Source organism: Stegodyphus dumicola, chromosome 2 (genome assembly GCF_044657685.1).
Source record: "Stegodyphus dumicola isolate Sdum_Otavi_A_Nest chromosome 2, ASM4465768v1".
NCBI classification, from domain to species: domain Eukaryota; kingdom Metazoa; phylum Arthropoda; class Arachnida; order Araneae; family Eresidae; genus Stegodyphus; species Stegodyphus dumicola.
Genome location: NC_140769.1, coordinates 47,088,305 through 47,101,334, shown reverse-complemented (window position 1 = coordinate 47,101,334; position 13,030 = coordinate 47,088,305). Strand labels below are relative to the sequence as shown.

General features: G+C 30.0%; 1 protein-coding gene and 1 long non-coding RNA gene across 2 annotated transcripts in view; one reads left to right on the top strand and one right to left on the bottom strand.

Annotated features, from left to right (window-relative positions):
- LOC118193606 (agrin-like) overlaps positions 1-13,030 on the bottom strand; it is a 217,236-nt gene that overhangs the window by 5,067 nt on the left and 199,139 nt on the right. The window contains exons 27-28 of the mRNA XM_085810646.1: positions 11,716-11,949; positions 3,233-3,336 (exon numbers count right to left, since the gene is read on the bottom strand). Coding sequence (XP_085666772.1) covers positions 3,233-3,336; positions 11,716-11,949 — 338 coding nt within the window. The remainder of the gene's footprint in view (positions 1-3,232; positions 3,337-11,715; positions 11,950-13,030) is intronic.
- The window catches only part of LOC146998436 (uncharacterized), a 130,912-nt gene that overhangs the window by 92,639 nt on the left and 25,243 nt on the right, over positions 1-13,030 (top strand). The gene's annotated exons all lie outside the window — the stretch shown is intronic.

The following is a 13,030-nucleotide window of genomic DNA, read 5'->3' as shown; positions in this document are numbered from 1 at the left end:
CAACGGGGTGCATCCAAACGTTTCCTTTTTCTTGGAGGTAATATCCACCATTTCATCGGTCACTTGTTTATGAATAGCAGCTTAATGCGTTCCAATATTCAAGCTCTTTCATGTTTTGAATAGCGTAAATAATGTTAACATGTTTCTTTTCTTATTAATACAGGAACAGAATTCGCAGCGAAAGGAAATGTATGATATCATTACTTTTCAATGCATTATTTCAGCAAATGCAAATAAAAACACTTTTTTTTTAAATTATATCATTGCAACATATGCAATAAAAGTGCATAAAGCTTTAACAAGAGCTGATTCATAAAGCTGGAATATGAAAATACTAATCCCTATAATTATATGCAGTATTACTGCCCTCTGCTCAAAGAAAGTTTAAAATATATTTTTTCAATATCTTTTTCTGTCTCTTGAAAGAATTTCCGCATTTCTTGGTATTTAAAATTCTTGTTAACTATTTACAACATTTTTAATGAACATCCATTACAAGAAATAGTTGTAATAGAAATATAAGTTTAAAAGATATGTTCAAACAGCTACCATAAATTATGATAATGTTATTTTTCTTTCACTTTAAAAATAAATACGACATCTTAAATAAATAAAATGCTTAATACAACACATAATTAAATTAAGCAGAAAAATTTTAATATTCTCAATAAGTTATATTTTAAAAATTAATATAGTAATATCAAATTTAATTATGCACCTTCTCAAGAAATGGCGTAAAAATTTAACTTCAAAAAGATGAAGATTAAAATACACAAATATAGATTTATGTTTATCCGTCTCTCTCGGTGTACATATATCCCTATTTCTCGGTGTATATTTGCCATTACAAAGTGTTTATATGCCATTACAATCTTGTTTCTAATTAATTGTTTTATCTAATTTCAAAATTAACTGAAAATTAATGAGAAGGCGAATCAATTTAGGTGAGACTTTTCTAATGTTTGGAATTTATTCCTGCATAGTATGTGCATATGAGTGTGAATGAACTATCATTAGAATACTCATATCGTAATTTAAAACACCCATTTCTAAAGTCACAAATATGTACTACTGTCTTAACTGTGCAAAATTTTATATTTGAATTATTAAAATATGCTTACATTCAACTTTCATTATATACTGAAGTAAATGTCCAAGTTTCCTTATAAGTAGAAGCGTTGGGATATTTTCCAGCTCATGGTATAGAATAAAATCCCTCTCTTATACTCAGAGGATCACAAAACCATTCTTTCTAATGTTTATTGCTTTAGAAATATATTATGTTGCCCATTTCTTTCTACTTTTGATAGATATAAAAGACTTTTTTTTACGCAGAAGAAAATCTCTTATCTACAGTCTATTTAAACACTGATTTTCTCTTTTATGGAAGTAAATGAGAAAACAGATTTCGCGATTATATTATAACTTTTTACATTCATTTAAATAAAACGCATGTAACTGCTTAAAAATGTTTACTACATCTTAACGTTCTTTTTAAATTCAAACCATTTTCCATGTCAATTTTTCCTCTCAGATTAATAAGCATTGTCACAATTTTTATAAAAGTTAAAACCTGAAATCGGAGAAGAGTATAAGAATATTACTCTGAAGTACACTTTACTGAAGACCAGTGAAAACTGCCTTCTGCAAATAACGTGGCCTTGCTCCTTCCTTTCTGCAAATATGAAGACGCTTTCGTAGCCCTCTCTCAAAAATTAATAAAAGTAACATAAACTTAAAACTCACGATTTATATGCTTCGATTGAGGACACATGAATTCATTTGTAGTTCACTGCAAACTATCAGAAAAAGTTCAAGTATTGCACTTTTCTCGTTTCATAGTGACAAGCCTATTATGAAAGTACACAGAAAGCGGGAAGTGTAAGTGGACAAACTGCAAAGGACAAGCAACCATGAATCATCCTGCTCTTCAAAATCGGTGAAGTGGGAGATCTTTACATGAGTTTTCTAAGCCCAGGTAAAACCACGAGAAAACAAAAAGTACCCATGAGAGTACCAATTCTCACAGCATATCACTGAATTAACATCCTGCATGGACCACAAAACATCGCAATTGACCATTTATGCCAAGATGTTGTAGAAGGAGTGATAAGTCTCGAATTTGAATGCTGACGATAAGTTAAGAATCTGCCCCCAGTTCTATAAAGCCATGGATCAAGCATGTCAGGTTGGAAGAATATAAAGTTATGATGGCTCAATGACGGTCTCGGTATGTTCTTTTGTCATTGTTTGAGGACCTTCGGTACTTTTATAATCAAACTCAGTGCATCTAAATGCGTAGATTTTCTGCTCGACCACTTACATTCCTCCTTGCTTTTCTGCGGTCAGAAGAGAAATGAAATGCACCTGGAGGAAAACTGCTTCTATAACAAATGTCGGTCAGCTGCTTTCTAAAACTAGGAGCACTCGACTGTTATCTCCTTGCTGAAACGGCCACCAAGAAGGTCGGACATTTGAATTGAATGGAATACCTTTACTATACTAAAATTACCTGTACTTTTAAAATGGATGCAAGCATAGCATTCCATACCAGTATTCTTAACTGATTTACGGAAAACTGAAAACGACATTTTGCAGGCCATATTTTTGAAATACTTCTGCAGACTTGTTGAATCCACGCCTTACCTTGTGGTAGCCATTACCAAGGCCAGAAAACAGCTGCTTACAAATCAAATGTCACTATTCTGTGGACTTCGGTTTATTTTACTGTTAACGACAAACAGAAAACAAATACACGTTCTCTTAAAATAAAACAGGAAAGGATGGATTTAACTTATTTCTTAAAAATTAACATTAAAATGTGCCAGATAGTATTTTATTAAAATTAGGCAAACTCATTTTCTACATTTAAATACTATCATAAAATAAAACAATAGAGAATAGATTAAAATAAAATTATCAATTAATATTAAAAAATAATATTAGCGCATTATTATTAATATTAAAAATAATATTACCGTCGTAAAATATGCTAGACATGGCTTTACTAAAATGTAAAAAAATAATTTTCTTGCTCTACATCTGTGAAATCGTATGCTAAGTCAAAATACAGATTTTAAACACTAGATATTTTAAAATATGTCTGCGTAAGAAAAATTACTAATTTCAAACTTTCAACAAAAATGATAAGAGAAACTACTAATTTCAAAATTTCAACAAAAGTGATAAGAGAAACTGCTAATTTCAAAATTTCAACAAAAGTGATTGTTACCTATCCACAGGACGCCATCAGTGTTTAAATCCGTAGCACCTGGCTCAGACATATTCGATACAACGTGGTTTCTGTCTACACGTATTTCACCTAAACGTTTCTTTCTAGAAAAAAAAATATCCACTAAAATTTAGAAATTGATAATAATAGTAAAAAACATAATAATGAAATTTAAAATTTATTACATAGAAACTCCTTATAATTCATTACTTACATTTGACTTTTTCCTCCATTTTATACCTTTTTAATAATACATTTAGTCGAGTATAACATTTAGGATTTCTTCCAAAATTTTATTTAGGCGAGGCTAAACATTATTTAAATATTTTAAATTTTTCTATTAAATTCACTTATTATTTATGTGATATTTTCATACAATTATCGTCTTTTTGATAAATTTTGCTTTCGGAAGAGAAATAAAAAATTTAAATATTGTTTTGAAAAACTCGTAATGAAAAATAAGTTGTATCATGGTATGTGACATAAAATATAGGCAGTTAAAGATATTTCGATTGAATGTATTTAGTTATATATTCAATAATGTATGAATAGTCAAATAAAATATATTTAACTGTTGTAAAATAAATGGACAACCTTTCATAGGAATGGAACTCAAAAATGGAGTTCCTTTCAATAGGAACATTTTGACCTCATCTTCATTGATGATCCATAAGGTGCATTTTACTCTTTATTTATTTCGTGACTAATAATTTTCATGAGCTCATTCATCATTTCAGGAAATTTCTTAGGGATTTAAACAATTTCATGAGATAAAGTTAAACAATTTTTCATAGACAGCATAATTAATGAATTAGAAAAGAACTTGTAATAAACGAGAAAAAGAAGAAATACCCCAGTTATATAAGAATTAATTTTAATTAAACACATTTTATGTCAGCTATGTCAGCTACTGACACTTCCTTTCGACAGATAATTAGAAAATAATATCAGATAGCAATCTACGGAAAAAAAAATTATGGCTCTTACTCTTAAAATTTAAAATCTTAGCAGCTAATCTGCATACCATTTTGCGATTTTCGTATCCATCAATATTAGCAACACATTATTTTTAACTAGGAATTACGCATTTATTTACATTTAATTGTTCGCTACAGAAGAGGCAATTAAATTCGTAATAAATGATAATCATAAGTTATGCGTTTTAAGTATATACAAATAAGTATTTAGAGCAATTATTTAAGGCTCTAATTACTTAATTTAGGGACGTTAATACTCAAATTTGAAAGCAACAGGTTGCTTTCAAATAGCCGAAATTGTGGATCAAAATTGAAAGCTGACTCGTACCTTTTGAGGAATGGCTACAGTCTGGCAGGCTGGAGATCAAAATATTTTATTTCGAACCGTGTTTCCACTTCTCGCTTTCATATTGGTGATTTTGTTGAACAAAAATTTTTTAAATTTGTATAAAATATGAAACAAATCAAAAACAAATTCGAAATGCTAAATTCGATGTGCCGAAGGAACGCAGTAACGGTGAGATGAACTTAAGGTGGGCGACGCAATTTTAATATGAAAACTAAGCAAAAATATTTATTTTCTGAAAAAAACAATTATAAATTATGTATTTATTATGCCCAATGTTCATTGCTAGTGGGAATGCAACAACGTTGAAGTGAATCTAAGATAGGTGTCGTGAGAGCAACGTTCTAATATAACCGCCCTGAATGGTTTAGGTTCTCGAAATCTAACATAGACAGGGATTTTCGTCCTGTTTTGAAGATCAAGGGTACATAATTTCATTAAAATCTGAATGACAATGAGAATTCTCTCAATTACACACGCACAAACAAATACACGAACACTCACGCTCGCATATATACTTGTATATAGAGGTAGATAGATAGATTGATACATAGAAGATAGAAAGATTCTTTCCTTCTTACTTAAAGGTTTCTATTTTAAAAACATTAGTTTGCTTTTAAGTTAAATTTATTTAAATATCATCCTCGAGTTCTTAAAATTTATTGCTTCACGCAATTAGTAAATAATTTCCTCATACGTCTACGAGCCTCATACGTCATACGCCTCATATGAAATGGGATAACGCATACTCGATTTTTATTTCAGTTTGGTAGGTTATCTTTTTTAGTTCTCTCTATTTTGTTCAGAATAATAACTTATAAAATATTAACATTTGCAACAAAAATTAAGGTAATATTTACAAGTATCCTAAACGAATAAAAATTCATCGAAGCATTAAACAAGTATCTTCGAGCAGCCTTTAAAAAATGAGCATAGTAAAATAATTAGTAACACACTAATTGCTTTACTATGCTCGTTTATAATTTTTATCCAATGGAAACCGTTATCCTGCACTTCTTTATACAATTCCGTTGAATGTCATTAATTATGGTGCTATCTGTCCAAATTTTTACCAATTCTCCTGTGTCATTTTGATGCAATGTTTATTAGAAATGAAGAAAAGAAGGAAGCGGTTAAAACTGCATTTCCACGGAAGCTCATTTGTTACAAACAGCAGTTAATTTCTTAAATTCACATATCTCGAATGTATATAGTATCAGTCCCGGTGGAAAACTAAATTTAATTCTATAAAAGCTGAAACACTTAATGAGCCCAGAATATTTATTCTCAGATGTTTTTAATGTAAAATCAGTTTAATTAATTAATTAGTTTAATGTTTGAGAAAACATTAGGAAATTACAGACTTTTTGAGGCAATCATTAAATTTTAGTTAGGTGAATTAGAGATTATTTGCGTTTTTCTTGTAATTTGTTTTTGACATTTTCCCGATATTCCTGTTTTATTCACGTAAAATAACAAGAATGAATTAAAAATGAAACAGTAAATATAAAATATAACTTTGTAGAAAATTTATAAGATCTTAGACTGTCTTCTTCTGCTACTCATTTTATAATACAAGAAACACAGATTTATTGCAGCATTTATATTTGAATTAACAGCGCTATAAATTCATATAACCCTAGTGAAATTCCTAAGAGAAATTTCCATAAACTAGTAACTAAATTTGCTTTCGAATATTGCACAAATATTAGTGCATTAAATCAGAATTAAATTATTACCATAGGAACTGATGTTGCATACAGTATTAATGAGTTTTAAATACTTCACTAGGGTTTTTTTTATGCATATAGTAACCCCAAAATACCATACGTACAATACATATTCCACAAAACATTATCATATTAATAAATTGAAAATATATCTACAGATGATAGAGATATTAGTTATAAACAGTTACATTAATTATTATGGTTTAATGAAAACTAAGATTTATAGATTTTAGTTAATTAAAATAAGCCTTACAAGCTTCAAATATAAATTTAACTGGATATACAAATCAGACACGATGGTAGAAAGTCTAAGAAATTAGTATCTTAATTTTAATTAGTAATAATATAATAATAATTTAATAATATAATAATCTTTAATACATATTTTAGTTGTTTGTTATACGTTTGCTATTAACCAGTTTGTGGGGTCGTAATCTAGTTAAGACAGGAAGAAAAGACTTGTGTCAGCATAGTACTGTAAATAAATTATAGTTGTAAATAAATTATACTTGGATTGTAACCTTATAAGTTTCCCAGGTTTTGAAAATTTATCACAAGATAATATGTTTGTTTTGAAATTGATGTAAAAACAGCAAATGAACCGATAAAAGATTAAAGTATTACATGAACCTTGTATTTCGCTTTATAGTTTTATACATTATTCATAATTCTTATCCTATACTGAAATGAAAGTGATTTAAAAATAAGTTGTTATTCAATTTACTGACTAACATTATTCACTCGTGACAAAATTTAAACGTGAACTACAAAAAGAACTTTTTTTTTAATTATGTTTCTGTTCTTTTTTTATCTTTGTTCGAAATCTGAAATTAATTTCTCTGCAAATTCAATCAAAAATACAACAATTTCATTTTTATTATTTTATCGTAAATGCATCAAACTGGAGCTTCCTAAGTATTATATAGACTTGTTTCGATTGACGTTCATTTAAAATTTATATACGTGATATTTTTCGGCTTTTATAAGGCAAAAGCAATACATTCAAGAGCATGATATAAAGAGAACGGATACAAAACCTAGTGTATGATTTATTTAATTTATTTAACCAGTTATTTTATGTTTTGACACTTTACAACTTCCCCCGTTGTTTTGGGGTTGAGTGGGCCTGCCGCTGGCGGCGGTTTTTTTTGCTAAATTTTTTTCGCACTTTTCATTTTTTTGGCCAAGCTCCCTAACGAGGATTCCGTCCACTGGACTTACCAAGTGAGGTGATGTCGATCAGTCTATTTAGGCGAATTCCCCGGTTAGCGTGTTTGGCCCCTAGGAGGGGTCTATGTGCGCGCCTTCGGCGCGCACTAGTAGGGGAGCCAAACACACAAACCGGGGACTTTGCCTAAATAGACTGATCGACATCGCCTCACTGCGACTGCGTCACTGTTGGGTAAGCGCGATTTTGAAGTCGATCAAATGACTTATCTCTGCATTCGATATCGACATAACCCGATCCTTAAATAAATTAACATACATAAGAGTGAGGACCTCTTTACTAATTTTGTACGTTCTCTCTTTCCGTTTTCCCACCAGAATGCAAATTATCTGGCCTGCATTAACCTGAAGGTTTGAAATAACTTAGACAGAGCGTGTTTCGCCTAGTGAAACATATGTTACTAGGTATACTACTGTAAGATAATATTCGTGCCTTCGACAGTGCGTTATAATTACCGATAGTATTTCACGTGGGTGAAGCTTTAAAAGCTAACTTCGCGATTATTTACCCTGAGTAGCCTTTGGTTATTCGCTATTTAGATTTATATTTACATTGAATTTCTATGTTGAGTTTTAGCCATAAATGTTGGCTTGTTTGTAAGCACCAGATGTGCTTTCTATTCATCTTAGTTTTAAAATAAAGGATCTTTTACACCATTCTCAAGCTCATGTATTACTTTAAAGATATAACAATAAGTCACTTACAGTCTCACCGACGATTAGTCACAAGTTACATTTAGTAAACGGTTACTACCTTGCACTATAATTATCATAAACGATAATTATTATAATTTATACTCATTCGGGCATAGAATTAGTAAGGCTGGACCTCTCACCCGTTTTACCTTTACTGCTACACCTAGGGTCTTCGCCAATATAACGAAGTCTAACTAAACGTCAGTAATACAAACAGCAGAGGAAACTGAAGTAAAAAATTAGTTATAACTGTATTCTATTAGGCAACTTAAAATTAATAGTTATTAGCCACTGCTATTTGTCAGGCCTCCTAAACTGAAGCTTTTTAATAGTAAAACGCAACAGCTGTGCCCCACCAGAGTTTACGGAATACAGGACCTACATAAATACACAAGGTTCATAACAAACACTTCAGCTATATATAGCTAAAACAGAATATAGCAGAAATATAGTTTTTGTTTTGATTGGATTAATTAAAATTATTACCCTGATACGTCTTACCCTGATGAGAACGTGTTTAAATCATTTTATTATTTTAAACTTTTATTTCTTTTACTTTTTATTTTATTTAAATTGTTTATAAAAACCTTTCATGGATGTAAAATTAACGAATTAATCATTTATTAATTTTGTTTCTCAGCATTTTTTTATTTACATTTATTTGTTTCTTGACGAAGTTGTAACTTGTACATAAGACGATACTTGAAAATGAGTCCTACAACCCTACTAGACAACTATAGTGAATTGCAACTTCGGGAAATATTATGACAGATGCTTGCAAAATTTAAACAGCCTTTTCATTAAACTGTAACACAAAAGGCACGACTTGTGCTACAAATAAACTACTACTCGAGGGGATGTAAATTAATCATAAACAGGTACTTAATTTAAAATTGTGTTAAAAGTAGTCTAAGACTACACAGATAACAAACTAAGCTGTAAACTGGCTCAACTATCTTCACCGGCGCGTAAGTTAAAGCAAACGAATGCGAGAGAATTCAGAGCCGAGGAAGTTATATTTAGGTAGAGCGGGCAAAATCTAATAGAGCTATACGAGAACCAGAAACTCTCTCTGTCTGTGACCTCAGCTTAAATACACTTATAACTAATTTGCATTCTGATGATGAAAGAAGAATTTAAAGTAAAGATCGAAATCATAATAACTGGTTAAATTACAAGGATTAAAAGTTTTTTTTTTTCTAATTTTGATCACATATATATGTATATTTAAATATTGATTAACCATTTTAACAGTAAATTAAAGGACAGATTAAAATATTAAATTAGTCAATAATACAAAATAGAAGGATTTTAAATATAGCACTGTTAATTGAAATTAGCGTAAAAAAGCATTCTTGATTAAAATATATTAAATTTAAATAAAAATAATCTAGTGATAAAAATACAAAATGAAAAAAAAAAAAAAAAAAAGTAAAATACGAAATGAAAAAATTAAAAGATTTTAGATTAGCAAAAATTAAAAGAAAGATTAAAATATTAGATTGGTATATAATACAATATGGAAAGATTAAAAAATTAGATTAGTAAATAATAGAAATGGAAATATTTTTATTTCCCAATATATATTCCCATATTTTTTGCAAGAATACTTTTTTACACCAATATCAATTAGCAGTGCCATATTTTAACTTAAAAAAATTTTTAATGAAATTTCTGAGTAATTTTTTTTTCCTCTTCTTGCTTACATTTTCTTGCCTGTTTAGTTCTAAATTAATCTATATTTAAAAATAAAGTCTTTGCAGCAATTTGTGCAGGATTTGTTTTATAAGTCCTTTGTACATAATTTTCTAGTTTAATTAGCTTATATAATATGATAGCTGCTTTAAGAATAATTGGAGACTTAAAAATTAACCATTCTAGATTTGGTGCTGTCTACCTAAATTCATCTGTTCTCTCAAATTGGAGATCCTTTCATGTTATATAATAACCTAAAATTAACCAATCACATATTAGCTGCACTTATACATCAGACTTACTTACAGCATCAGCATTTACTTACAGCATATTATTGGCACAATAATTACGTCATTCCTTTCCCTAGCTAACATATCCCCGCTGCCCTGCTTGTTTGTCTAGAATGATGTCGTCCCATTAACCTGTGTATATAAGAAGTTATTGTATTCAAATATGATTTAAAATTATCTTGTGTGGAAAAGGATGATTTTTTATATGTGCGAAAATAAAGATTAGTGATTTATAAAAATCCAGTTTTATTATCTTCGTCTGTACGCATTCAACCCTCAACCATGATGGATATCGAAAGCTGTTAAAAAATCCTGTGTTTTTCTCCTAAGCATAAAATTATGGCATATATATATTAATTTGTTAATTTCTTAAAATTTTAATACTAAGCACTTCCTGATGTATAGTCTGAAGTTTCAAACTGTATTTTTAAGCCCAAAACGGCTATTAATCTCAAAACACGATTCTGCGTAAATTTACTTTAGCACGATGTTTCACTTTTTATTCATGGCCATTGTTATTTATCTTTCAAATTTATTATATTTGGTATTAGGTAACAAACTAAACTATTTAAACGTAATGGATACAGTTCTTAAGAATATGTTTTTTTTACTTTTTAATCTGAATGATTTAAATAAAAATGCATTTATTTCACGCTAAATGTAATTGAAAATATTCAGCACTTTTACAGAATTACGCTATATAGTTTGCGTTTTTGAAATATACAAAAAATGTGTAACTTTCTCGTAATAGGCTATATATATATATATATGCGGAAATATTTGGCCTGACTAGAATTGCCGGTTTGGCTTTAACTTATAACTCGAGTAAAGACGAAACACTTTCATATTTACGTATTTTTATCAATTATTGTTCATTGAACGGGAGTTGGTTTGTTCCCCTTGAAAAGTCAACTAATTTCCGATCAATGACAATAATTACATGTTTTAATTTTTCTTTTTACAATTGTAATATTATTCTTCGTGATGATTTAACTCCAGTCCCCGTTAAAACATTATTAACATTTTGCTTTCAAATTACTTCAAAACATCTTTCAAAATATAACTTACCAGTATGGATGCACACTTTTAAAATAATTCTACTTTAATTAAACTTAGGAGATAATATAATCAATTAATCAATACTGTTTAGGAAATAAATTATATATATATATATATATATATATATATATATAATGTTTCGTTCTTACGCCTGGGCCATCTCTATTGGTAATTTCTACTGATTAATAATATTAATCTTTAGAACAGGCCGTTAAAATCTGAAACCTTTCAGATTTTGTTTTTAACTTCGATTTAATGAACACTTGTATTTATTCCTCTATTTAATGCGTGGAGTTTTACCATTTGATACAATGTCACTGTGAAAATGAAAATAAGATTAACAACATTTCAAGGACAACACAGCATAACACTTTCATTTGAAACTATGGAAAGAAAAAACAAGCAGTTATTGTTCTTTTACTTTTTTTAGCTGTCTTACTTTAAAAGTGATTGCTATCATTACCTGTGAAAAGTGAGAGAGTGCCACAGCCCGTCGTTTACTCTTTGATCGCTCCTGATAGCCCAGTGCTCGCTTTGCCTACCCAAGTTGTAGCTGAGTTCTGGGTATCCATCAATCAGAGCGACAGCTAAGTAATCACCTTTCAGACTGGATCCTTTATTTGTCCAGAACAGCAAGCCGGAGGAATGGCGAGTCCGGAAGCGTATCTGAAATCGGTTCGACTTCCGGCTCCGGGAACTAAAGAAAAGAAAAATTATAGCGATACATCAACTCAAACCTCGTTTTGTTTCTCCAAAAGCCACAAATGTTGTAAAGCTCTTTCGGCGTGGGTATTTTTAGCCCTTACTAATGTTCTGTAAGCTTATTTTAGCTGAGCGTTCAGGATACTATATGAAGGTCTTAATGCAAAATTTAACCATTAATCTTTTATATATAGTTTTAAAAACCAATCAATAAATATTATATATTTTTACGATATTCATTGCTAATAAATAGACAAACCGTAAATAAGGATGTACACCATTTTCCATGATAATACATTGTAAAATAATGGTATATTTTAATCGAAGCCCTATATTCTCTGCCATATTCGGCACAAAATATACGGCGTAACTTCAGTATACTCAAAGAGGATTTCCTGAAGACAGCTCATACAATTTTCTGGTAATAGCAATAAATATATAAAGCCCTTGTTAACACGAATCCCAAAGGACAGAAAAAACAAGAGTTCGTGTTAAAAAAAAACTTGTGCTAAGTTGGAGGCTTAAATTTTATTTTGGAATAATTTTTCTACACATTTACTATTTGCAGTATATAGGTACATACTTAACTTCAACAGTATATTATGTATGACATCAGAGGAAACACTACAGTACTACATTAGTTATTGCACTGTAACTTGAGAAACTGTACATATTGATAATTTTCTAGTTAAAAATTCCGGTATATTGCGCTGTCGCAGACGAGAACAAAAATGCCTGATTGACTTTACGGCCTGTACTCATGACATCCGTAAAACTAGTGTTCGGATGTGACAGGAAAACGTTCTAAAGTGTCCAAAAATTGTAAGGCTTCGTTCAGACAGTGGTATAAATGTTACAACTGATTTAAACCGAGCTTCGTTGCTAGATAACCAGACCTTGTTACGTCACAAAAACTGCTTTAGGAGTTTTGGCATAGCTTGATTGTATGATACAGAAGTAGTTATGCAGAATTTCTACTGCTTTTGCAGTACTTCCCTGAAATAACTCCGCAATGGGTCTGGTGATGAAGGAACTTGACTGAATCCCCGTGTGAGAGCAATGGAGTTAGAGAAAAA